Source organism: Brassica napus, chromosome C5 (genome assembly GCF_020379485.1).
Source record: "Brassica napus cultivar Da-Ae chromosome C5, Da-Ae, whole genome shotgun sequence".
Classification (NCBI taxonomy): Eukaryota; Viridiplantae; Streptophyta; class Magnoliopsida; order Brassicales; family Brassicaceae; genus Brassica; species Brassica napus.
The window spans coordinates 19,683,301-19,711,210 of record NC_063448.1 but is presented as its reverse complement, the minus strand read 5'-3'; the positions used below and the strand labels follow the sequence as shown (position 1 = coordinate 19,711,210).

The 27,910-nt window shown below is 33.1% G+C and overlaps 1 protein-coding gene and 2 long non-coding RNA genes across 6 annotated transcripts; 1 reads left to right on the top strand and 2 right to left on the bottom strand.

The window, feature by feature from the left end:
* Positions 1–1,442: 1,442 nt before the first annotated feature.
* On the bottom strand, positions 1,443–2,967 carry LOC125587702. Its single transcript, XR_007324001.1, has 2 exons — positions 2,203–2,967; positions 1,443–1,873 (listed from the first exon to the last, which is right to left on the bottom strand). It is a non-coding gene; the product is annotated as an uncharacterized LOC125587702 (long non-coding RNA).
* Positions 2,968–7,572: 4,605 nt separating this feature from the next.
* On the top strand, positions 7,573–11,906 carry LOC106448550 (glyoxysomal processing protease, glyoxysomal). 4 transcript variants are annotated; one of them, XR_007324000.1, is made up of 15 exons: positions 7,573–7,828; positions 7,930–7,976; positions 8,077–8,224; positions 8,305–8,352; positions 8,437–8,496; positions 8,683–8,811; positions 8,996–9,106; positions 9,232–9,335; positions 9,405–9,490; positions 9,591–9,685; positions 9,771–10,407; positions 10,497–10,689; positions 10,821–10,941; positions 11,023–11,333; positions 11,497–11,906. XR_007324000.1 is itself a non-coding variant. In XM_048758706.1 (14 exons), the coding sequence occupies exons 1-14, from the start codon at positions 7,763–7,765 to the stop codon at positions 11,053–11,055; spliced, it is 1,878 nt and encodes a 625-aa protein (XP_048614663.1). In that variant the 5' UTR covers positions 7,573–7,762; the 3' UTR covers positions 11,056–11,495. The 4 variants fall into 4 exon arrangements, 2 of the variants coding, with proteins under 2 accessions (XP_048614663.1, XP_048614662.1); XR_007323999.1 differs by having other exon boundaries at positions 7,574–7,828; positions 10,850–10,941; XM_048758706.1 differs by lacking the exon at positions 11,497–11,906 and having other exon boundaries at positions 11,023–11,495.
* A 104-nt stretch (positions 11,907–12,010) lies between these two features.
* Positions 12,011–18,509, bottom strand: LOC111209859. The gene is made up of 2 exons (XR_002661265.2): positions 12,621–18,509; positions 12,011–12,201 (listed from the first exon to the last, which is right to left on the bottom strand). It is a non-coding gene; the product is annotated as an uncharacterized LOC111209859 (long non-coding RNA).
* Positions 18,510–27,910: the final 9,401 nt, after the last annotated feature.

The following is a 27,910-nucleotide window of genomic DNA, read 5'->3' as shown; positions in this document are numbered from 1 at the left end:
GAACAAATGGGCAATGTCAAAGGTTTCATACGACAAAATGCAGTTTCCATGGCATTTTAGTTCTAATGAAAACAAAGTATTGCTTGTGTTTATTTTGGATTTGACATACTAGTTTGGGTTACAAATGGTTTCACAGTTCACACAATAGAACCTTAATAGAGTAATGGTGGTCTAGGTATTTTGTGGAATGAAGGTCCTTCATGAAGATAAAAATATGCATGGACACTATCATTTTGGGCAGGGTTTTGTAAGTTTCTTTTGTGTATTTTGTAGTTGTAACTTGTAACGTGAAGTATAGAATAGCCATTTGTGAAAAAAAAATTGTATCGTGAATCGGAGGTTGAATCTTACCTACATCGTTGGATTTGATAGTGAAAATACCTATGCTTTAACTTTAATGTTTTCCTAATGCTAATAAAATTTTGTTTATATATTAATTGTGTTATTTTATTAAAATGTTGGTGGTTTATGGTAGTGAAAGAGTGTTTTTTTTTTGTGGAATGTACAATCTTCCCCAAAGATGACTTCAACTTTCAAGCTTGAGGAATGAACTGTGGCTCATAAAGAAGATTGAAAAATTAGCACAATTATGAGATGGGACCATCATGAACATTAAGCAATGCCAAAGGTTAACAAACGACAAATGCAGTTTTCCTGGCATTTTATTTCCAATAAAATATTTTGGATTAACATATTAGTTTGGGCTACAAATGGTTTTACACAATAGAACCTAAAAGGAGTAACGATGGTTTAGTTATTTTCTATGAAGGTTTAGTGGTAGAGTCCTTGGTAGTTGAACATCCAGATTACTTATAGACTAGCTATGCCGTGTTTTATTGTGATTATGGTCATCATGTACCATAGCACCGTCAAACGGTGTGGAAGAGGTTAATGAGGATCACAGTTAATAGGAAGAAAGTGTGGAGTATGGTTTGGGATTTTAATGAAATCTTGCAGATAATTTTGGTGGAGCAACATGAGCAAGACTTACGTTATGATCAATAATGTCATGTGCCCCCGGCTAAACTTTTTTTTTTTAAAGTTAACTAATCCAAATAAAAATGCCTCCCTGTGCTAATTCAATTCCCATGACAATGGCTCTGATTAATCAAACCCCGTGATAATGCCCCGAGTAAAAGTTCTCTTAGTTCTGGTCCTAAGGAGCAAACCTTTCAGACGATACTAAGTACTTATAACATGAATAAAGTTGGTAGCATAGAGAAAACGTTTATACGGAGAGGAGTTAGGAATAAGGAAACAGTAAAATGCAGATTAGACCGGTGATTTGCCAATAATTCTACATAGCTTTCTATGTTTAGAGTGCTTACTAATAGGAAAAAAAATTGCCAACTACACCATGTTTATTCTGATACGGTGGAAACCATCCAATGTATGTAAATGTGTCAAAAACTATACGACATTTATGTTAAATGCATACCACATATACGAAGTAAATGATTATACGGTGGCAACATCACAGACGGATTTAATTGATTGTAATTTTTGCTTATGGGGTCAATCCGTAAATATTCAAAAAATAAAATTTAAACCAAAAACCCATCCAACCTAATTAATAACCCATCCCAATCTAATGTAACCCGAGCAAACGTAAATGTGTTTAGAGTTCGTCTATTTGAGATTACAGAGAGAGAGAGAGGAGAAGATAGCTAGATCGAGAGAAAGAGTCAACTCTTCGACGTACTCGTCTTCTTCTTCGTTATGTGGCTTTGGTGAATCCGTGTCTTCGGATACAGAGTCGGATCAGAGGGAGCTTGTGGTTGGAGTGAAGAAACTTTAGCTTCTGTGGTCGGGAAAGGAACTAAAGAAATTTATGTCTTCCAGTTCAGTAGATTCCATGTTGATGAATCTTAGTCTAGAAGAACACAGAAAATATCTTTGGATTAATACATATAGAAATAACCAGAGATATTTTTTCAACAAAAAAAAACTTTAACCAAGGAGAAAGAGAGAGCTAGAAAGAGAAAGAGAAACAGAGGAGAGCAAGTAGACAGAAAGGTTTGAGTTAACAAATACATAAAAAAGGAAGAAGGAAGAAGACTGTACAGATGGACAGCTTTAGCATCTGTACAAAAGGAAGAAGGAAGAAGACTGTACAGATTATAACATTGTAATCAACCTAAACTGAAACCTCGACCATTTACGGCTAATATATGATAATTTCAGATAGTAATAATGTTATACAGTTATGAAAAGGAATCATAACAGGGTTGCGTCTCCACCGCCAGACCGGTCTCTTCCTCAGAAGCTCGATCTAGCTGTCTTCTCCTCTCGCTCTCTGTAATCGCAAATCGACGAACCCTAATTACATTTACGATTGCTCGGGTAGTTACATTAGGTTGGGTCGTATTTTTGGTTTAAATTTCATTTTCTATTTAATTATGGATTGACCCCATAGACAAAAATTACAATCAACTAAATCCGTCTACGATGTTGCTACCTAGGAGCAAATTTGGACACGTGTCATCTAAATTAATTCTACGAAACTAAATTTTGTTGACGTACCTAAATCGCTTCATCACTTAACCTTTTGTGGGTTTCTTCGTGGGCTTCTTATTTTAATTTGGGCCTTCGTAGCCCTACAACTCTACTACGCCACGATCACTATCTTTGTCTTCTCCTAAACCGTTACCTCCACCGCCGGTTCTACGACCCACGTCGTAACATATCTCCGTTAATTTCTACAACCCACCTTCCCCCGTCTACGTTATATTTGATTCCTCTTCCTCTACCTTCTTCGAACCTGTAATTAGCTTTTTGTGGTACTAATAAAAAAGAAAAAAAAATAAAAATAGCACTAAATCGTTTTTGTTCCAAAACTAGCAGTCAAGGTCAAAAGTCACAAAAATAGCACTTAATGTTTTATCAAAAGTCATAAACTTAGGGTTTAAAGTTAAAGGGTGGGGTTTAGGATTTAAGGTTTAGGGTTTAGGGTTTAGGGTTTAAATTTCAGGGTTTAGGGTTTAGAGTTTAGGGTTTAGGGTTTAGGATTTAGGGTTTAGGATTTAGAGTTTAGGGTTTAGGGTTTAGAGTTGAGAAATGAGGTTTTGGGGATAAGATTTCAAATTTTGAAAAATAAAAAAATTAAAATTTTCAAAGGATAAACTTAGAAAGGTGCTATTTTGGTCATTTTTGTTTTTGAGTGCTATTTTTGTGATATAAACTTAGAAATGTGTTATTTTGGAAATTTGCCAAATAAAAAATCTTATTTCTAGATTTATTATTCTTGAAATTGGAATTTTGTTTTTCGGTTTTGTAGGACAGGGAAAAGATGAGAAGGCTATTGTAATCGTTTCAGAAACAAACATTGAGAGCCAAAGGAGAATCACGACAAGCTAAAAGAGATTTTCGGAAAATATCTTATTGAAGTTCTCTCCTCTGAACTCTCTGAGGATTTCATGGTAAAATATCTTTGATGCGTACTGAGATTAGAGAGTTGTTTTGTCTCTTCTATAAAATGAAACATGAAAAAAAAAAATCAGATATATTCACAGAAAGCGTGATTTTGTGCACTTATGATCCAGCACAGAGAGAGATGCAAGATTGCAAACAAGGTCTTGAATGTGAAATGAAAAGCATAGAGAAACTAAAGGTTTCCGTAGAGATCTCTTCCACAACTTCTATGAACACATATGGTTTTGTGAGGAATGCTTATTGTTATCTCCTTGATTCATCTCTTGAAGACACACTGCCTCCTCTGACCTCTGTGTGTTTTCCTTTTCCAAATGTTTTTTATGATACTTTCTCACTTTCATTATTTTGTTCTTTTTCTTGTCTTTTAACAGGCTCAAATATGTTGATACGAAAATGAGGAGACGTACTCGCCATAAAAAAGAAAGGAGGACGAGGATGGAAAGCAGACGTGGAAAAATCAAAGAAACAAATTCTGATCAAAGGTAAAAGCGTTTTCTACTGTAAAGTATTGCAGGATCACATTGGAATATCATCTGTTATTGTTCATCTCAAGTTTTTTTCCTTTACAGGAAGATATTCGCATTGCAAAACTATATACTTTTAGTAAACTCTAAGTACACTTTGAAATTTTCATGTCTTTTAGTTTGTTTTCTCCAGAGTTTTGCTTTTAATAAAGGTCTTTTGTTAACTTCAATATGTTTATCGAAGAAGCATTCCTCATCGTTCTGATATATTTTATCAACAAGCACCTAGATTTCACGTGTCGCATTGCACATAATTCTGTTGGATGATGTTTCTTGGTTGCTCAGTTGTGCTGTCCACTACTCAGGTTTGGGCTCAGTTGCCATACTATGGCCATGGCTTATTTGAGGCGAGAATGTAGGAAAATGGTAATGATGTTTATTTCTTTCTCTGAAGTGAATGTTTCCCTGATTTTGTTACTTTCTTGATACAAGCATTATGAATGATTTTATAGGCGATGATGGGCAATCCATACAACAATATTGGAAGCGAGAGAGAGAGAGCAGCCGAAGCAATTACGAAACTTCAGAACCCATATGAAGTAATGATTGATATCGCGTACCATAAATTTGTCTTGATGCATTAAGTTCCCCCTCTGATCTACCTAGCTGGCCTCTACGTAATGCTTGAATCTATACAACGGAAAGCATATGCAGATGATTTAAAGAAAGAATAACAAATAAACTACTTTCAGTGCAGTGGTTTAAATTCCTTCTAGGAAGGTATGTTTATATTCTTTTGCAACGTGTCATTTCTCTGCGTAAATATTTTCTTCTCTGACCCTCAACTAAGATACTCATCTTTATTATATGCTGCAGGGACGTGTCTCTAGCTTTGGGCTCTGGAAGCTCAGAAGGTGAAGCAGAAGAAGCTTTAAAAGAGTATGAAAATGTGGAAACATGCCTGGTTTCTAACAAAGAAATCAAAATATAGAGAAGGGTAGTGTCAGGTTTTTCAAATACTTCTATGTAGAGATCTTTAATCTTTTGGTGTTGAAATACTTCTATTATTTGCAAGCAATCACATAATTTCAACTGAACTGAACTACAAAAGGTTAAGTAGAAAGAAGATTTAGACAACTTTGATGATCTCGAAGAAGTCTCTACAAACACGAAAAAAATAACAAATTAGGAATAAATCTATCAAATATCAAACTGTGTGATTACTTTGATGAATCTATAAGTAACAAAAAAAACCCCATGGGCATCTTTCAAAATGATGAAAGCTTTGATCGCTATTGCTCTACCCTCAATAATTCTTTCTCAAAAAAGAAGAAGGCCCATTTCTGAGATAGGACATTCATTAATTGAAATATCGTTTAGGAATTGAATTGTGGACATAAACCCTAAAAAGAGAAATTAAATTTTACCAAGAAATTTTTTTTAATACCTTTTAAATTTGAATAAAAACCACTCAAACCAGAATATTTTTTTTTTGTAGTATTCAAGAGTAATAAAAATCGTGAGTCTGTAGATTTAAAAAAAAAATATATAATTATGGTCTAACTTGGTAAATTCAAAAAAATATATCGAAAGACCAATAGTTCTTTCCTTACTGATAAATTTGAAGCACAGGTTCATGGATGCCCTCTATAAATTTACTTGATAGCTCCAGTGATAATACACAGTTTGAAGATGAATGTCGAGCTATTATTTGAGCCCTTTAAATCTGCATTTTTTTTTATTACTATGCCTATTTGAATCAAACATGACTTTCAAGCCTTTTAGCAATGTTAACTTCATGATGTATCATGTCCTCAAGCTATGATTAATAATTTACTTTAAACATATTTAACTTTTTGTAATTAGTAATCTTCTCAAAAGAATAGCAAAGATGATTTGAACGTATTAGTCAAGCTAACTTTAGCACATATACGATCTCTGACAAAGAATCTAATGTGAATTAACACGCAAAACAGTCGGAAGTTTTTAATGAGAGAGTTTTGGTCAGCAGATGAAGAAGATTTTGGAGCTTTATTAGGTAATTATGATGATGATGTTAGAAACAAGTACACATTGAACCTTATGCAGAATTGGTTAAGGCACTCATAGAGAATTATTGGTAACTTTCTATAAGTCACCATCATCTACACCCTTTCGTTGTTTTTTAACTTTCTGTTTTGGCAACAAATGATCTCAATGCTACTCTTTGTACATGTAACACCGGTTTAATTCTTATTGATATTCACACATTTATAAAAAGAAAAGAAAAACACACGCTGAAAATGATAATAGAGAAAACACACTACATAGAAGAGCTTAAAGAATACTTCTATTACAATAACGTTAAGAACTCCACCACCTCAAGCGATCAGCCAATAATTTTTCAGTCGGATATATTTTTATGTTATTATTTTGTTATGCTTATGAAATTTGAAACTTTAATAAGCCATCATGTTTACTAAATAACTAATAAAAAGTATTATCTGTCTACTTCCATTAATATGTTGATAAATCTTCTTGCTCAACCAATTTATATATATATATATTTTTTTTTTTTTTTTTTTGATAATCCAGGTATCCGGACCTCTCACTTAATCCGACTATCCCACCGCGTCCAACTGGAACTGGCGAGGAAGGTCCTGAAGGCCAAACGGAAACCATGTTAAATCCGCTGTGGCCGGGGCTCGAACTCGTGATGGCGGGCACCTCAGCCGAATTTATATTTCATAGTATGCACACAATGACATGTTATTAAAACAATATAGCTTAACTTCAAAGACCAAACCACAATGCCCATCAGATAAACTCTTTTCTCAAGAACTGGCACCACCATAAAGCTGAGTACTACTATACAAAATAACTTACCAATACATCTAGGGGTTAAATAAATATTTCTACCACCACAAAATTTATCAAAGGACTCAACCATCTTCAACAATTTGAAGATGTAAACTCTAAACAACAGTACATAACAACAGTACAATCTGAAGATGTAAACCATTAATATTCTTTCCTTTCGTTGTTTCGAAAAAGGAAAGAATATATGGATAAGCTATCATGTGAAAATAATTAGCCCAAGTTCGAACAATGCTGGACCATGATTAAGAATTCACTTACTAGATTTAAAATCATTTGAAGGCAAAGTGTTTAACCAATGCGTCTACAATGAAGATCCTACAAATTGCCACATCCATGATATGAACAAAACATGCAAGGATTGTTATTGCTTTAGGAGGATGGCAAAATTATTATCTTCATTCACACAAGATAATCATAAAACAAACACATATATTTACATGTTTTCCTTTTTGGAACATCGACTTTACTTTATGTTTTAAGTTCAATTATATTTACTCTATTTTTATTGAATCGATATATGAAAACCACATATGTTGTTTCTTTTTGATCTAAGCAACTTTAAAACAAAGTAATATACTACTATCACTAACCAATATCAAATGGAACAAAAAAAACAATTTTGAATTCATTAAAGAATAAAACATACGAATCCGGCGCTACGCGCCGGAATGCCACAGGTAATTTAAATTTATAGGATACCAAACCCATTAAATGGCTAAGAAGTCATTTTCAAAATAGATTGTTGATAATTTGACAAAAGTCTAAAGATTGCAATACGAGTAAAACGACATGTTTTTCTTTATTTTTTTCAATCTTTTAGATTTCAAATATTGGTAAATATTTATTTTCTGATTATTAAATGGTAGCCGCCCTCTCCTTGATCAGAGAACCTATCCTCTTGTCGTTTCCTTACCAAATCCAAACCTCAAAACCAATTCTGCCTGAGTTTCGTTTTAATTTACCCTGTGCGCATCAGAAAGAATCAAATCTTACCTTCTCTCTCGACCATGGATCCATCCAAAGTTGTCACCTTTTCCCGGAACTTGGCCGTCTTGGTCAAACTCCAAGGCCCTGTAAGCTCCTCCTTCCCCCCCATCTCACCCCAATTCGTATAATCATATCTTATCTTATTGAAACGAAGGGATTGTTGATGATTCTGTGTTTTATGTTGAAGGACCCAAAGGGATTGAAGATGAGGAAACATGCTTTCCATCAATACCAGTGAGAACAACCATCTCAAAACTCTAAAAGCTTCAAACTTTTTCTTGTTTCTATCAATGTGTCTGAAACTTTTATGTGTGTGTGTTTTTTGGGGGGGAAGTTATGGGAATACAACACTTTCAGCTTCTGGGGTGTTGTTTCCAAGAAGTATCTTGTGTGAAGATGGTCAGGACATGGCGCTGGTTTTGACTGTTGCCTCTCTTGTTGAGCCCTTCTTAACTTTGGCACATAGAGCTAGTATCTCTCAGGTCAGATATACATGATCGATCATACATGACTTTTTCTGATGTGGTAATTCAATCTTGGTGTCAATTTTTTTCTTGTAAAGGAGGCGGTGAAGTTGATTCCTGGTGCTCGGATTGAGATCATGGTGGAGGTATGAGTATAGTTTATGTTGAATGTTTTGAGTGTTTTTGGAGATTTCAGGGTGTGATAGAATACAGATGCTTATTCTTTTCAGGGTCAGTTAAACTCGGAGAAGGAAGATCCTTTTTGGGTTCCTGCGCAACTTCTTTCCTTGGTATGGCTTGATTTTTGAGTCTTTCTTGCTATTTGAAGCCACTCTTGTTATGGGTGATGGTTTATGAAGCTACTGAAATTGAGATTACCTCCAAATATCTAATAGCTCTTGAGATTGTAAAATGTTGTAGCTCCTTTTTTTCTAACGGTATATCCCACTTCTAATTTATAACTAATATTCTACAAGGTTGATGTCCCTGCATCTTCTGCTGCACTCCAGTCTCTTATTGAGACTTCTGTTGGTTCAAAAGATTCTGGTTGGGATGTTGGTTGGTCTTTGGTATCTGGTGATGCCGTTTCTCAGCCTTCAACCAATGTAAGTCAAATGCATAACAAATAATATTCTTTGATGGCTAGCTAGTTTTGTGCAAAAGGAAACATTCGGATGACATGTATTTTCTCGAGTAAATAGAAGAGATGATGCGTTTTTGTATTTTCTTCTTAGAAATGAAAATGTTCGGTCTACTTTACTGAGATTCAGTTTTCGATACGTCTTCTAGATGAAACATTACAGCAAGCCCTTGATGCAACGTGATGAGCCAAATGATGCTAAGTTTATGGCCAAGTCTGCCACTCGAATGGCTCTTCTAGGAGTCTCCTTAAGCTTACTGGTAATTATTTCCCTCTTCATTTTCTACTTTCTGATTTATAATTCATCTTATGTTAAGAGTGCCGTATAATATATATATATATATATCTAAATATTTTAGACTATTGCAAATTTTGTGTGAATCAGGGTCAGCCAAAGATAAATCTCGCTTCCCCAAGTAGCAAGGGTGATACACTTGTAACACTTGGCTCTCCTTTCGGAATCCTTTCACCTCTACACTTTTTTAACAGGTAGCGTTACTCGCTTATAGATCATCATGTCAGCATTTAATTCTGAGAATCTAAACTGAATTGAAACAGCGTATCAACTGGTTCCATCTCGAACTGCTATTCTTCTGGATCGCTAAAGAATTCACTGATTATAGCTGATGTTCGATGTCTCCCTGGTGTGTAGTACCCTTCTCAGTAGTTCCTATATATGTGCTTTATTTGTTTCTTCTCAAGTAGCTAAAACTTGTTATCCCGTTTCGGTTCAATCTCTTTCAGGTATGGAAGGGGCTCCAGTTTTTGGTAAGAATGGTCACTTAATTGGCATTCTGATTCGACCGCTAAGACAAAAGAACAGTGGCGTTGAAGTCCAGGTTTGTCAACGCCTACTCCACTTCATTTGTGTTAATTGAAATTTTATTGTAATGTTTCATACAAAACTGTAGCCTTCGGTAGCAGCTGGTGGTTCCATGGGGAGCAATCACAGCTGCTTGCAGCCACTTACTGCTTGAGGAACCATCACATGAGATATTACGTATCAAACCAGATGCTAGTATTCCTGTACAAGTGGCTGTTGGGAAAGCGATGGAATCGATTTGTCTGATCACGGTCAACGATGGTGTCTGGGCATCCGGTGTTGTTCTCAACGAACAAGGTCTCATACTAACAAACGCTCACCTTCTTGAGCCGTGGAGGTTTGGAAAAGGTGGCCTAGTATATGGTGAAGGAGACGACAATGGTTTAAGACCTCATGTCTTAGGAGCTGAGGAGTTTTCTTCCACGAGAAGTAGATTTTGGGAACAGGAGAGTCAAACACTGCCACGAAAAGCTCCAACAGATCTTCATGTCAAGAAGTACAAGCACAATTTCCTTCAGAGTGGGCATAGAGACATACGTGTACGGTTGTGTGAACAAGATTCTTGGACTTGGTGTCCTGCTAAAGTGGTCTATATCTGCAAGGAACAGTTGGATGTTGCCTTACTGCAGCTAGAAGATGTTCCTGGAAAGCTCCAACCTATTGCTGCCGATTTTTCTTCTCCTCCTTTGGGAACACCGGCACATGTTGTTGGACATGGACTCTTCGGACCTAGATGTGGTAAAAGACTTCGTTAATCCAATGACAATCTTGTTCAATCTAATTTGTTAAGTAGTTCTGTTTTACTAATATTTCTGATATGTGAATAGGGCTTTCTCCTTCTGTTTGTTCCGGAGTTGTAGCAAAGGTAGTCCACACAAAGAAGAGATTGTATGCGCAACTCATTTTACAAAATGTCAGAGAGTTCCCTGCAATGCTAGAAACAACAGCAGCTGTGCATCCTGGTGGTAGTGGTGGTGCTGTTGTCAATTCAAGTGGCCATATGATTGGACTTGTTACCAGGTAAACAGAAGATCAATCTCAAACACAGTTTGTACACGAGATGAATCATTAGATTAGACAAAGCTAACACAAGATTAAAGTCTTCTTTAATCAGATTGTAGTTGATTTGTTCATTGCTTTGCTTCCAGCAGAATGTTTGTGTTTTTGTTTGTATCTGCAGCAACGCAAGACATGGAGCAGGGACAATTATACCGCATCTCAACTTCAGCATCCCATGCGCAGTCTTGGCACCAATCTTCAAGTTTGCACAAGGTTTGTCTAATCTTGTTTGTTCTTTGGCATATGGAAACATAGCGGAGAGTAGTAAGTGTTTGCTTGTCGTCTTGTAAACAGATATGCAAAACATGGAGATCCTTCAAACACTAGATCAACCAAACGAAGAACTCTCATCGATATGGGCTTTGATGCCATCACTGTCACCAAAGCCTAAGCCAAACACTGAGCACTCTCTACCAAAGTTACTGAAAGACGTTAATAACAAACAAAAGAAAGGATCACAGTTTGCCAAGTTCATTGCAGAGTCCCAAGAGATGTTTGTAAAGCCGACCAAGCTTTCCCGCGATGTGATCCCAAGCAAGTTATGACAAAATGGCATTCTCTGCAGGGTTTCTCTCTAGCTTGTGGATGAAGATTACAATGTGCTGGTACTGTTTCTGGATTCCTCTGCTTGTAACATATTTAAACACTTATCACACGATTGCAACTGTTTATCAATCCTCTCATTCTATATTTCTTGCATCATCTTTCCCTAGCGGCTAAACAGAAACCAGAACTGTTTAAACTAATCATAATTGCTTACTTTTTTAGATCGGTTGTTATATTACTAAGAAGACTAGCGTTGCCGGGAGAAAACATAGATCATGTGGATCTCAATGTTTATATTACATTCTTGATGGCCTAAATGAAGAATATATAACTCAAATGTCAACGTAGCAAACGCCAGAGGAACCCCAATATCATTTGTCGAGCTTCATCAGAATCGATTGAGCCGAGATGTTGATCTCTTGCATCTCTAATCTGAATTCCTAAACTGATATTAAAGCCAGGTTGACACGATGGACGGTTTCCCACGTTTTAAATGATATGTTTTTAGCAGTGTTTTGAAATGATGGATCGAGGAACTAATATCTGCAATCAAAATTTTATAGTAAATTCAAAACAGTAAGATTTATAGAAACAACAGAAAATTTTTGTATGAACAGATCTTTAGTAAGCTAGTTTTTTAGGACTGGATTAGATCGATAATGAATATGATAAATACAAAAGATAAAGTCATATAGATAATAGAATTTCAAAAAGTATATCTAATTTTTTTAGTGAATTCGTAATGTTGTTTCTCAAATGATGAGCTTGTCTTGTCTTTTACATTGTTCAACTCGATCCAGATGTACTCGTGCATCTCAAGTTTACGTGTCATGCCTTGTTTCATGGAAATCGAGTTGTTAACTAACCGTTTGATCATAAGGTAACTTGGTCTTACCACTATTGCGATGTAAAGCTCACTATCTCAAACTGCAAAATAATTTTAAGACAAAAATAGTTGAACTTTGCTGATGAGCTATATATTTGTTAAAGAAAACCTGTCTCTAATAGAATTTTAAGGTGCCGGCTTTATATCTCGGCTTCTAGTTTATTAATAGCATCTCTAATCCCGCTCTATTTTCCACTCTAAAATAGAGTTTAGAGTAAAAATGCTTCAATGGTATTCTATTTTCCACTCTATAATAGAGTAAAATATAGGTATACTCTATATATAGAGTAACTTATTTTTTTTGTTCATCACTCTATTTTTCACTCTAAAAATAGAATACTATTGGAGCAACATCTAACTCTATTATAGAATTACTCTATTTTAGAAGAAAAAATAAAGTAAATCATTGAAGCATACACTAAAAGTAGATATAAGTCTCATGTCTGCATATATACTATACCCTTTGATCTTGCGTGGTGAATCTCAAGTTACAAAAAAGAAGTTTGTTTCACACAGTGCCGGTCCGGATCGGAATGGCGCCTAAAGCGCATAAAAAAATCTGCCCCCAGTTATATCTTTTTGCATTTTTGATATGCAATTAGAACCATGCAAAATATCATTGTAGCCCTTTAATATTCTCGTGATATCATTGATAACTCATTTTATTGTGTACATACTCGGACAAACTAATTTTCTATGAGCTTCTGTTTTTAAATACATCAACTAAGGTTGGAAGTACTAACAATATACGGTAAAAAATCCTTTGTAGATAGCAATCATCCGTTCAACTTGTAAAAAGTTATGATATTTCTAAAAAAAATCAGAACTAGAACCTAATTCATAATAGTTTTATGTTTGTTTAAATTTTAGGAAATTTTTATCGTCATTTTTTTTATAAATTCTTAAAACAGATTACACAATCACAAAAAAAAAAATGAAAATAAAACTTACATGGAAAATTTGTAGATGGAACAACAATCAATGGAAGAGGTTACAAATATTTCAGAAATAAATAGCCTTAAGAGTTAATTTAATATTTATTTTATACTTTATATTCAATAAATAAAAGTAACTATTACAAAAAACAATATGATTCTTCATAAAAATGATCATATATTGATAAATGTTGAATAATAATAGGTGAGTGTTTATATATCAGAGATTTATTTATTGTTAATATATATATATATATATATATATATATATATATATATGATTTGCTTGTTTTTGAGATAACTTAAAGAGAGAAGGAGTTATTAGAGGGTACGTGAGATGATTATTATTATTGAGCTTTGATACAACTCCTATTTATAGGAGTAGAGAAGGTCGGTTAATGACCAGATATTTCTACAATAATTATATAAAATGGAGAGATATTTAGTGTCTATAAAAAGACAAAACTTTAATGGATAATCACTATATATTTGATATTATCTTCAACACTCCCACTTGATTATCCATTTTGTATTACGCAGTGCCTCGTTAAAACCCTAGTCATGAAAAAATCCATTGGGATAAAAACTATGACAAGGAAAAAAGAGTACACTGCCGTAATCTCCCCCTGAGAATAGTGGACCTAGCTTTCTCGTCACAGGTCACGCAAATACCGCATTCTGATACCATAGACGTGTTTCAGAAATGTTGTAGTGGGAAGAGCCTTTGTGAGCAACTCAGCCTGATTGTCGCATGACCGTACATACTCGATGTCCACTTCTTTATTTTTCTCGAGCTCTCTTATGTACGAGAAAAATCTTGGAGGGATGTGCTTTGTTCTGTCACTCTTAATGTAGCCTTCTTTGAGTTGAGCGACACAAGCCGAATTATCTTCAAATATATTCCTCGGCTCTTTCTCGTTAACTATTCCGTTTGATTCTTGTATGTGGTGACTCATTGACCGAAGCCACATACATTCTCGACATGCTTCGTGAAGCGCAATAGTTTATGTATGATTCAAAGATGTCGCAACCAGAGTTTGTTTCTGGGACCGCCAAGAGATCGCGGTTCCACCAATTGTAAAACCATATCCGGTTTGTGTTCGACTTTATAAATATCATGTATTATCTGCAAAACCATACCAAACTCGGGGTTTCTAGGATAAATCAATCCTAAATCAATACGTACCTTGGAGAGAACGGATATGTTCTCGACGCCGTTCTAATTTCCATAAATAGGAAATGAGCTATATCTCGCAAAGACATTAGTGTCTAAAAGTATATTTAATCAAACACAACTCGCAAGATATATATAAGCTCATATATGCTTTATTACTATTAGCATCTCCAAAGTACTTATTTATATAAGATCTTACCAGGATCTTTTAAACATCTTTTCAACATCGAGAGATCTATTTACCATTGGAGTACTCAAATGAGTCGCTTTATTCATACAAAAGCGTTTCAATAACCTTTTCGTATGATTTGATTGATGCACAAATATTCCTTCTCAGATATGCTCTGTCTGGAGCCCAAGACAAAATTTTGTCTTGCCGAGATCTTTCATTTCGAACTCCTCTTTCATATGAGTTCGAGCATCATCAACCTCCTTTTGAGTTCCAATTATGTCCAGGTCATCTACATATACATCAATGATCACAAAGCCAGATGACGATTTCTTTATAATCCATATAGTGATCGCTGTAACTGACCGAACAAATCTCCGTGGATTTTTCTTTCAATGCTATATATATATATATCGTTATCCTACAATCCATACAAATACGCAGTCACAACGTCCATGAGATGCATTTTAAGATTTTTAGACGCCGTTAGGCTCATCAAAATCTAAAAGTAATTGCATCCATTACCGGGAAATACGTTTCCTCAAAATCAATTTCCGGTCTCTGAGAAAAACCTTGGGCAACTAATCAGATTTTATATCGTGTTACTTTTCTCACGAATACCCACTTATACCCAACAAGATTTATATTCTCAGGCGTTATGACTATAGGTCCAAAGACATTCCTTTTATTTAGGGAGAATAATTCAATTCGATTGGCCTTCTGCCACTCCTCCCAATCATGTCTTTTAACATTCCTAAATGGACCTTGGATCGGGATCATCATTTTCATGATCGATATCTTTGGACACAGAAAAAGAGAACATTCCATCAACATCTTTTATCTATTACTTTTCATCAAGTGCGTAGTTGATGGAAATCTCATACTTTTCTGTTCACTTCTCGTCATCTGGATCCATATCTTTATTTGGTTCTTCTTGAACCTTTTCATCTATATCTTCTTTCAGACATTTTCAGTATCAGGTTCTTCTGGAACCTTTCCACTTATGTCTTCTTTCAGACATCTTTCAATATTAGGTTCTTTCCGAACCTTTCTGCTTTGCTCAAAAACTTTTTTCGGGGATTTTTTATCTTTAGAACCCGCTAGTCTCCCCCTCTTTAACTGAACCCTAGGCTCATTCATTTTGTTAGCATCAGTTTGTTCTTTAGGAACATCAACTCTTGATGGAACATTTTCAGCGGGTATATCATGTCGTATCTGTGAACACATTTGGTAACTGGTTTACCAAATTATGCAAATGCACAATTTTCTGAATTTACAGCTCTCATTAATTCATTGGGGAGTCAAGGTGTAATAACGACTATGTTCACCATGTAATCTCTTAGGGATTTTTTTCTAATTCCTCCCCCTAACGCTAGAAACTCATCCTCATCAAATGGCAATCGGCAAACTGTGTCGTAAATATATCACCAGTTACTGGTTCAAGATACCTTATATACGGCTTGTTCTAACTTTTCCAGAGTTTAAACATTCCCGAGAGCATCTTTAACTCTCCAGGGACTTCTAAATATCAAGATGCAACTCAAGTCATTTTTGTCCTGCCAGACATATCAATATATTGCATCTATTTTAAATTTTCTCCAGTGACCTTGGAACAAGCTGTTTTTCATACCTCAAGGTCATCTTTCATTTCATTATCTAGAAAAATATATACCTTGGACTTTTGGTCCAAAAATTTCTCGTTTTTCTAACGTGTTTTATATCGAATTGATGGCTAATAAATTCACTCTACCCTCATACATAGAGGTAGATTTATAATTATAATTTATATAGCGCTTTTTTATTTATTGTTGACAATCTATTTTCTATTTGGTTCCATCTTTTTACCTGTACTGATATGGTTAATCGAGATCTCTTTATCATCATCAATGATTTACACGGGTACATGACTATTATATTAACCATATCAACGGTCTCATCATGAGATTCATCCTCTATTTATATTTTTTCTCCTTTTCGAGGACTCTTTGGAACCAAAGTGATCTATCACGTCTCTAACGTGCCATAGACTCATATATCGTCCGTTTAGGACACTATTTTCTTATTGGAGCATTTTCAGCTGGAGTATAAGATTTCATTATTTCATCAAAATGTCTGGCATGCATTTTGTAAATGGATTATTCTATTTTTCATTGTAATCCATTTCACATATCTCATTTTATCAGCTTATCATATGCTTCTAGCAAAATTGCGAGCATATTTCTAATTATCCATATACTTTATCCCTTTGGATTGTATATGTCGTTATTACATGCAGTTGTCCATGTTTACACCTGATCATGGGGATCATCTTACTTGAATTTACTTTATCAAGTTCTTTTTCAAGTGCGAACATAATTTCTCAATGTTCCACTCACTAGGATTCTTTAATTCTCTCCCTCGAGATGATGACACTCCATGTCTAAAATCTCGTACTGAATCCCACTCTAGAACCAATAACATATCCAGTTTTCCCATTTGGGATGAATTATGTTTCAAATCCTTTAGATTGAGATCCTAATTTGGGATCTGGTTAAAGAAATCACATCTAGTGAACTTGCTTGATGATTCATCACCCATGATGGTTTCCTTTATTTTCTTTTAAGACATGCTATATGAAAAACTTCTGGTTTTTCAACATTTCACAGTAATGTCGATAACATTATTGGAGATGGCTATATATATCAGTAAACTTCAGGTTTACCACTCATAATTTTGCCATCTTTTTCTTATGCATGTCTTTTCATCATAAGCTCTTCTAGAGTCAATAGTAATTTTTATATTACTAGATACTATACTTATTTATTTTGAGAGAGGAAAGATATTTGTTACCTTTAGTAGTCATGTACGATGACTCAATATCTGTCAGGTATATCCATCCTGACTCTCAAAATCTTATTCATGAAGATAATTCTCATATCACATCGATATTTTATTTTTATTTTCTGGACCAACCAGAAAATCTGAATCATCAAGATGAGTATTCAAGCCATGAAAAGATGGTCCGGGCTCATAAGAGATGAAGTTTATTTCACTTCCTTTCTCTTTTTCTTTTTGAATCTCGATATAGATCGGCTAAATATTTGGCGTACGAAAGCTACGTACCCAATTTTCTTTCTAGCCGTATCTATAGCAAACCTTTTCTGTTTGCCTTTTATCACCCGACTACTTTCATTTTTCGTGGAAGTTTCCATTATTCTCATAGGGACGGAATCTTCTTCCTCGTCCTCTTCCACGACTACGATAGCGGTTTCAACCGCATCCACACCCTTTTCCTTTTCAAGAAGGACCGACTTGATGGTTTAGTATCATGAGTTTCTTTTCTTTTCAATTCTCACAGAGGATTTACATCAACTCCAACAATTTGGTGAATCCTTTCTTTCAAGGATTTGATTATTCAAAGATCTTCTAGATCTTTCTCATGATACACTTCATCTTATAAACCATCATTAAAGTGGTGTAAATTATCATGGCTTTATCTTTTTCTCATCCGATATAGTTTCAACTTATCGATGATTTCTCAAAGCTTATTTTCTCTTAGGTGCATCTTTGCACCCACTGCCCAGGTCATATAACTATTTCCCGTAATATCAAGGGCATTTATTTTGAGCTTTGTCAAATTTGATATGATAACCGAATTCATAGAATAATTATATATAAAGACGGAAATTGAAATGCATAATTTAAATGAAGAAACTAAAGGCATAAATTTAAATTGCAGAAATTTAAAGAGCATAAATAAAATTGGAGGCTTAGCCTACCACATGATCCGAGGAGTTTTAGACTACCATATTGATCATTTTTCAAAGTCCGAGGATACATGGTCTACCATTTTGACTTTTACTTATTTCAAGATCCGAGGAGACTTAGTCTGACATTTTTGACTTTTATTTTTTTTATTCACGGAGGCAACGCCTACCACGTGTTTCTCTGATCGTGAAGGCATAGCCTACCATAACGATCAGTCGGGAAAGGCAACGCCTATCATCCCGAAAATAAACGGAGAAGGCCTAGCCTCTCACTCCGGAACAATAATAAAATTTTAAATAAATTAACTATATTGAAACACATAAATTTAAACATTACCTCGACTGGTTTAAAAATTTTCGGATTGATAAACCTCTGTTGGTCAGAGCTTCGTGCTGATAACGTGTTGAATAATAATAAGTGAGTGTTTATATATCAGAGATTTATTTATTGTTTATATGTGTATATATATATATACATATATATGATTTGCTTGTTTTTGAGATAACGTAAAGAGAGAATGAGTTATGAGAAGGTACGTGAGATGATTATTATTATTGAGCTTTGATACAACTCATATTTATAGGAGTAGAGAAAGTCGGTTAATGAACAGATATTTCTACAACAATTATATAAAATTGAGAGATATTTAGTGTCTATAAAAAGACAAAACCTTAATGGATAATCACTATATATTTGATATTATCTTCAACAATAAAAAGAATAAAGTAAACTTCAAAGTAAGAATCGAACCAACAATCAATAGGACAAGAAGGGAAGTACACAAACCACTAAACTAATGAGACCTATTAGTATTTGGTGCCCCTAAATTTTTATTAATCCATGGCGTCAAAAGCCCTTGTTTTACGGGCTTTAACCCAGGGCCGGCCCTTTCACATCTTTAGAGATTTCGCTCTGATCACAATAATAATTGAAATGAAGTTACATCATTTTATAACGAGCAGCGATTTGATAGGATGATAGCGATGGACGGTGAAAAAAAAAACAAGGTGAAATAATATGTGTATTTTTTGTTTTGGTGGCAACTCTTCTTTTGAATTTGTTTCAATTTTTCCTTAACGTAATTCGTTACCAATTATCTTTTTAATTATTATTTTTATTAATATGAGGTATCTCGGATATATGAAAGAGTCCGGGCTAACTTTTGAGAAAATGCGTAGTCTATGGATAAATTCTTTTTTGAATATTTAAATGTGACGAAAATAAAAGTTCATATTCATGTGGATTTCTAGGAACAATTAACTTGATTTAATTTTTGAAACAAATGGAACAAACTTGAAACATGTTGTCTTCTCGCGTTGCCAGTTGGCCACTACCAATTATTTTTGTATAGATTTTTCTTTTAAGTACCGAAATAAAACATTGTTTAATTTATATTTATCATTCGACATATTTTGTTTGTTTGCTTTTAAAGGGATCCATTTTTGTGATTGTCTGGAAGTAAATTAAAGTCTTCCTTCTTTTCTTTTTTGAACAATTAATTTAATTTAATTTTCGAACGAGATAGATCAGATTTGAAACTTGTTGTTTTCTCTCTTAACCACTACCAATTATTTTTTAATAGATTTTTCTTTTAAGTGGTCAAATAAAATATTGTTTAATTTATATTTACCATTCTACATATTTTGTTTGTTTGCTTTTTAAAGGGATTCATTTTTGTGATTGTCTGAAAGTAAATAAAAAGCTTATTTCCTTTTTTTGAACAGTTTGATTTAATTCTTGAAACAGATGGATCAAACTTGAAACGTGTTGTCTTTTGTCGTTACCAGTTGACCACTATCAATTATTTTTGTATAGCTGTTTCTTTCAAGTGCCGAAACAAAACATTTTTTAATTTCTGTTTACCATTTTACATATTTTGTTTGTTTGCTTTTTTAAGGGATTCTTTTTTGACATAAAAAAAAGGAATTTTGTTTTTGTGATTGTCTAAAAGTAAATAAAAAGCTTCCTTCCTTTATTATACATTAAAAATCATTTCCTTCTTTCTTCAATCTTACAACCATCTAAAACTATGTACAACATCATCCTTTTCTTTGTCTTTGTATTCGCAAAAATCTTGGATATAAACAAAACCAAACATTCCTTTTCTTGTTTTGGTATTATAACTGAATATGCTACTTTAATATCGATTGTGATGCAATGGAATAGAAAATCAACTGCCAATCAAACTGTGAGAACAGTGTCGAAGAAAACAATAAAATAATGTAAATATTAAATATTTTCCTCTTTTGGCCAAAGCAACTATTATAAAGAAAAGAGCAATCTAGAGAAGACAAAGTAACATAGAGTTCGAGAAAATGGAACGAGTTCGGGGCATTAAAAAATTAACCATCTGACAAAAAGTTAAATAAAGACTTCATATTCTGTAGTAATTAACTTAAATATAGAAGGGAACGTTAGGGGAGAAGAGAAAATCCCCTTGAAGTTCTACAAAATTCGTGAGTTTCCCTATGCTAATGCTTTTGTTTTTCCCAGAGGTTTTCGCTCTGCCCCCCCCCCCCCCCCCCCCCCCCCACATGCATCGTTGTAGATAAATAGTACTAGTATATGTTAACACATACTATACACAAACACATACTAGACGCATATGCACTAAAGTATGTATGTGTACCGTAGACTCTTCGGACTCTACGTGTCGCTCTCGCGTTAATTCTCAAAATAATTAATTATGCTAATATCTTAATAATTTTAAATTATTAAATACTATAGTAGAAAAGTTGGCACAATTTACTAGAAATCTACTTTCTGCTACAGGGACGAAGCCATAAATTTTTTACAATGAAAACATTAAATAAAATATTAAATAACATATTTTAGATATATATTAAAAAATAATTTTTTAATAAAAAATGAGATAATCATTTAAAAATAACATTTCATTCGATTTCGTTGAATTGTCTTTACTATTTTCATTGTAGAAAAATATATTTTAATACTTATCGCTGCAACTGGTAAAATATAAATCAACTTTAAAAACTTATACACCAAAAATAAAGATTATTAAACAATAAACTATTTTTCATTGTCAAGATAAATCTAATTAAAACCGAAAACGTAACATAATTTAAACATGCAAAATCTACCAAAAACATGATTAATGAAAGGTAAATAAATTAAAAACATGTAAAACCTGCAAAATCATCAACTGTAGTCAAGAGTAAAGCCACTTCTATGACTTTTGGACTGTTACTACTGAATCAAAAACTTAGATGCTGTCTAAATAATTACTAATCGTAAACATTGTTTAGAACAACTCAAAGCATTAAGAGAGAGATTATTAAATTAGTTACCTGTTTTGCATGGTAGACAAGAGAATAAAACTTGTCAATTTGATTTGATGGTTGTTGCACGTGCGTGTTTAAGAATAAAAGATTAAGCAATTAAATTTTTTGAGCGAACTGTTAGGAGTTTAACAACAACAAAATAGAGAATACAATTGGATTTTAAAGATAATTTTAATTTTTGATGGGGTAAATGTTTATTTTTTTCATTTGGGCTTAATGTAAATTTTAGTGGGTGCACTATCATGAATTATAGTGGATGCACATTTAAAATTCCTTAACAATTACATTAATTTTTCAAAAAATTATTGGTGCATGTGCACCCCTTTCTCTACTGAGTGGGTTCGCGCATGTTCTGTTATGGTTTATGTTGATTCAGTTTTCCTGAGGTGTCTTTTGGATCAGAAATCTGTTTAGTTTCGTTTTGTCTTTTATTGTAAAAAAAAAAATTAAAAGTATTATGTACTTTTCATTATCAATATTTCTATTTTTAGTTTTTATTAATAAATTTTATTTTATTTTCCAAAAAAATAACAAAAAAAGGAAAATTTCTATAAATCTTTCTAAACCTATTTGATTTTTTTTTGGTCATTATTTTTTTTACTCTTTATTTCCTTTTTTACTGGTTTCTAAATCATATATATAAAAAACTAAATATTTATAAAAAATTTAAAACGTGGATATATTTTAAAAATAATTTGATTTCACAAAAAAAATATAAGCTTGATATTTTAAAATAGTAACTTTCTTTTTAAACATAACATGAAGGGAGAATTTCAAGTTTACCCCACATTATAAATATTTCTTTTTGATGATTTTTTGTCACTGAAGTTTTGTATTTTTCCTTTTTTATTTATTCTGGTTTTAAAAATAAACTATATTTTAAAGAAATAACTATAAAAATTAATATAATATATATAAATTCATCTTATAATAAAGAATAATCCAAAAAATAAGCTTGATAAAATAAATAATTTCCCCCTCAAAACATAACTAAACAACATAATATATATTAAAAAGACAAAATATGTTTTATATCAATATATACCTTTTCAGATTATCACAAAAACGAAAAATAAAAAATTAATGTAAACCAATATTTTAATAAGGTAAAACTATATTATACTTACCATGATTAAGATTTTTTTATTTAGTTTTTTTTTTTGCACAACTGAACTAAATGTAATGTTCTTAACTAATCTGATTTTATTATATATTGAACCAAATATAAATATAATTAATATACTCAAAATCAATGGTCTAAGAATCTAAGTAAATTTATTAACTGGACCAATCTAAATTTTTTATACTTCAATATATCAATATATCAACATATTATTATATATGGTAATATTTTATTTATTTTATAACATATACATTCTGAAATGACTCAAAATGTATAAATAAATAAGCATACATTATAAATAATTAACCAATTATTTAATTGAGTTTTTTTTGTAGAATTTATATATGACAGTGAGATTTTAACAGATTATTTGTATGCTCATATTTTTATGCAACTTTGAATTGATCACACAGGACTTTTTGCAGAATTGACCTATAACTTAAAGTCAAACACAAAACTAACCTTCTTTTTTTTTTGAAAATTAGTTTTGCCCTATTCACCCCACAAGTTCATATAATTTACGAAAATGCCATCAATTTTTTTTTCTTTTTTTTTCGAAAATGACATTTTTACTCTCTCACCCTCATCATCTTCAAGTAATTACAAGATTGCCATTGTCATCAATACCACAACCACCATGAACAACCAATTTGAAGCTCTTAATGCTCCCAAAATCGATTGACCCTTCTTCTTTTTCCATTCTTGTGAACTAAACACAACATATCTCTCACTTTCTCTCCACAATGAGCTAAAAAAACCCAAGATTTTGATTCTAAATTTTTTATGGTTCATAGAGTCATAGAAGCTAACGATTCTGGGTGGGTTACTTTCGTTTGTGATTCTGTGTGCTTGGAGAAGCCTTATGTATGCTAAGGAACTTATCTCACCAATTTAAGGTATGACATCGAGTTTTTTTCCAGATCTGTTCGTCAGACGACTTACTTGGGAAGTCGTCTGGCTGTAGACAACTTACCTGGAAGTCGTCTGGTCAACGCAGAGGTTATTTTTGCAATTGACTTTGAAATCTGTAACCTGAGACGACTGAAAGTTAAGTCGTCTGTTTTTGTTTGGTTTCAAAAAAATTTCCAAAGAACCTAGACGACTTACATTTCAGTCGTCATAGGTTAGTTTTGCATTTGACTGGATAATTTCAGAAGTTTGACTTCCCCAGACGACTTACATTTCAGTCGTCTGGCGAAAATTAAAATAATAATATTTTTTTAAAGTAGACGACTTACAGTTAAGTCGTCATAGGTTAGTTTTGCAATTGAAAAAAAAAACTTCAAGATTTAGTTATATACAGACGACTTAGAATTCAGTCGTCCACGAGATGACTGAAATGTAAGTCGTCTAGGATTTACGAGGTTTGACCAGAATCTCGGAAAAAAATCCTGGACGACTTACAAGTAAGTCGTCTCGTGGACGACTGAATTATAAGTCGTCTGTGTATAATTAAATTTTGAAGTTTTTTTTTTCAATTGCAAAACTAACCTATGACGACTTAACTGTAAGTCGTCTACTTTTAAAAAAATATTATTATTTTAATTTTCACTAGACGACTGAAATGTAAGTCGTCCAGAAAAGTCAAACTTCTGAAATAATCCAGTCAAATGCAAAACTAACCTATGAGGACTGAAATGTAAGTCATCTAGCTTTTTTGGAGTTTTTTTTTAGCCAAACAATAGTAGACGACTTATTTTTCAGTCGTCCGAAATAACAGATTTCAAAGTCAATTGCAAAAATAACCTCTGTGTTGACCAGACGACGTATAGTTTAGTCGTCTGGACAACTTAGATTGAAGTCGTCCGCGTCTTCTCCGCTAGTTTTTAAGTCTTCTACGTTAGTTTTTGAATAACTTGTATTTTTAAGAGTGATAAGTAACTTCAAGATATGTAAAACTCATATTTACAAAATATGTTCTCTCTCTTAGTTTTACTAAATTTGACTAAGTTTTTCAACGCAAACTTATAATAAAATATGATATGCTTTGACTAGTTACTATTGTTTGTTTCCATCTCTTAAGTATTATTGTTATAGACAATAATGATGACTATTGTTATGAGTTGGAAGAAGAGTTAAAATGCTTCTTAAAATGTTGTATCAATATAAAGCTACCAACATTCTTGTTTATTAAGATGAGAAAAAGGCCATTGGAGTTTATTATTGCATATGAGAGATCCAAAGATAAGAAAAAGGCTACTGAAGTCTATTATTTCATTGATTTGTAAATGTGTAAACACATTGTTAGCACATTTAATACATCTTGGAAAACATTATTACTGATTTTACAAAAAATTCACAACTAAAAGAGTAGACATGCAATTCACAAAACAGACCACAAACAAAACTATTATAGATCATTCCTCTACAAAGACAAGCTTGGATTCCACATGAGTAGACAAGACCACACGACTTTTAAGAAGTCCAGACGACTTCTAAGAAGTCCAGACGACTTCCAGGAAGTTCCGACGACTTTGTCAGAAGACTTTTAGGAAGTTCAGACGACTTCCAGACGACTTTACAGGAAGTCCAGACGACTTTACAGGAAGTCCAGACGACTTTACAGGAAGTTCAGACGACTTTGTCAGAAGACTTCCAAAAAGTCCAGACGACTTCCAGATGACTTCCAGACGACTTCCAGACGACTAACAGGTAAGTCGTCCCAGAAGTCTTCCAGATCTGAAAAACCTGCATATTAAATCCAGATCTGAAAAACCTGCATATCCAAAAACGTTCAAATGGCTTAAAAACAGAAAAAAATGAGTGAAATATTAGATAAATCTACCTTTACAGAACACACAAAAATACATATCTAAAAATAATAGATCTACCTTTAAATTAGTGGAAGATGAGTACCATCTAATTAAAAACCTGCAAAAAAGATAGATTAGTAAGAAAGACATGAGACAAAACTGGAAAATTCATATAAAGTTTGGTGTTTTCAAGTCAAAGAGATTAGAGTGGGTTTGGAGAGTTTTAGTTTGGGAAAAAAGTAAGAACTTTATACAACAAGAAGTTACCAAATGAAGAAAAATCAGACATAAGAACTTACCAAAACGCTCAGATCTATTATGAAAGGGAGACTTCATCAGAAGACTTCCATGAAGTCCAGACGACTTCCCCAAGTGAAAATGAAAATGTATTTATAGAGATTTAACATGTGTCACATGACACCCCATTGCCCTTAGTGAGTCCGCCATTGGCTGGTCCACGGTGAAAAGTAAACCCAATTGTTCTATGTACGAGTTTGAGACCAACGTCGTTTACCCGTATGTAGAATTAACAATTTTGCACTAAAGAAAATAAATCCTTGACCTAGACTGAATGGAAATCACTAGATCACTACGATGTGGTTGTTAACGATTGTTCTTTCGTGTATATTTTGAGTACTTGGTTCTGGCATATGATATATTGATTGAATTTTGAATTTTTGAGCATTGATAAAATGCAGTTAATAACTGCAAACATGTAATAAGATGTTATATGATTTCGTTTTCTTTTTTTTTAATCATTAACTTGGGAATATTACGAATTTACAGAAGGGTCCAAACTAATTTTCAAATTGAGATAAAATCTACAGATGGACACTCTTTCTAAATATTCAAAGGGGCTTTAATCAATGGTTCTATATCTGCATTACTACATGTAGAATTAACAATTTTGCACTGAAGAAGAATTGATCCATGGTCTAGACCAATAGGATAACTCCTCGACCGATCAGCGGAAACCATAAACTACCACAACGTGGTTCATTATAGATTTAGTTTTGATGCATATACCTAAAATCTAATTCTGTTAGTATTTTATTAGAGAAAAAGTGAAGTGAAGCAAAGATAATGTAAGGAAAGAGACGAGGGAGAATAAAGTAAAGTAATGTGAACCCATCTGGAGTTGGCAGTGAGTGAGATGGAACATCACATGCACTTATGCTCTCTTCTGTCCCTTTCCTCTTGGAGCTTTCATTTCTCGAAACCCTTCTTCTCATTTGTTTCCTTGTCACTCTAATCTTACCCCACTTCTTATTTAATTCTTAAAGGTTCTGTATTTTATTTTCTCATGCTATTCATGACTTAGTAATGATGTGATAATTTGATCTACTACGCGGACAATTATGTCAATTATGTTTGGACAATAGTGGCAATTTCAGAAAATTGTGCATGATTGTTTCCATTACTATCGTAATCACCCAAACCGACGTCAATCAATATGTATGAAAAAAAAACTTATATGATATCTCCCTTTGAGTGGAAACTTACACATTTTGATTTTTTAAACTATATTTATCTCTATATGTTCTCCAACGTTTTTTTTTTTAATGTTAAGTATATCTTCTCCAACTTACATATTGTTATATCATTGAATGTATCAATTATCTCTAACATTCTCCACCTTACTAAAATATTATTGTCGATCGCGCTTAGCGATACTGGATTATACTAAAATATTATAGGCAGTCTATTGAATTATTACTAACCTGTCAAAAGGTGCAACTAGTACTATTATAGGGGGAGAGTATCATATCATATTCAAACCGACGCGTATAAACTAGTGAGCTTGGATGATATATGCGTATATAATATGGTTGTTGGAATGTGCATAAAATTATACTAATAAAGAGTTGGAAGTGGGATTACTAAGGTGATGTGGGTCTAGGGATTCACTCCAATTCCACATTATGCAAAGGAATGTCACTTACCGTGATATGTGCTGTTCCTCGATCTCTCTGAAAGATTCACCTGTTACATTCTCCTTTATTGTCTCTATCTTTTTCTTCTTGCATTTTCAATATATATACTTTAATTTAATGTAAGTTAATCGATTAGAAGTCTAGATTGTCTAGTTGACCCGTCTTGTTAAGATAAAATTAGGGCTTGGCACAAGACAACATTTCCATAAACAGTAAATATATACCATTTGCTTTGGTTCGTGCAAATATTTAAAGAAAACATGGTCAAATATTTGTTCTTTTTTCAACTATTTTATCAGGATTTTATACCACACCTTTTTTTTATACCATACTTGAGATTCAATTCTCAGAAGATGCACATTTTTTAAATTATAAGTTGCACAATTTATCAAATTTTTTTAAAATCTTACTAGTAGATTTTTCATTGTGGTCGTGTGCTGCCGAAAAAAATTATTCGTCGAAAATGTCATACATACAAAATTTCTGTCAATCCAAATGTTACAAAGAACTACATCGTGAAATTGTTATTGGTGATATTGTTCATCAATAAATTATTATTTTTGCATGTAGTTAATAATCATATGTAATCGAAATATAAATTATATGATGATAT

Bases quoted from the DNA above. Each gene is read 5' to 3' on its own strand.
- LOC106448550 (XM_048758705.1), top strand. From the start codon at position 7,763: ATGGATCCATCCAAAGTTGTCACCTTTTCCCGGAACTTGGCCGTCTTG. The intron at 8,812-8,995 runs GTAAGTCAAATG...TACGTCTTCTAG, and splicing joins TTTCTCAGCCTTCAACCAAT to ATGAAACATTACAGCAAGCC. The intron at 10,408-10,496 runs GTAAAAGACTTC...ATATGTGAATAG, and splicing joins ACTCTTCGGACCTAGATGTG to GGCTTTCTCCTTCTGTTTGT.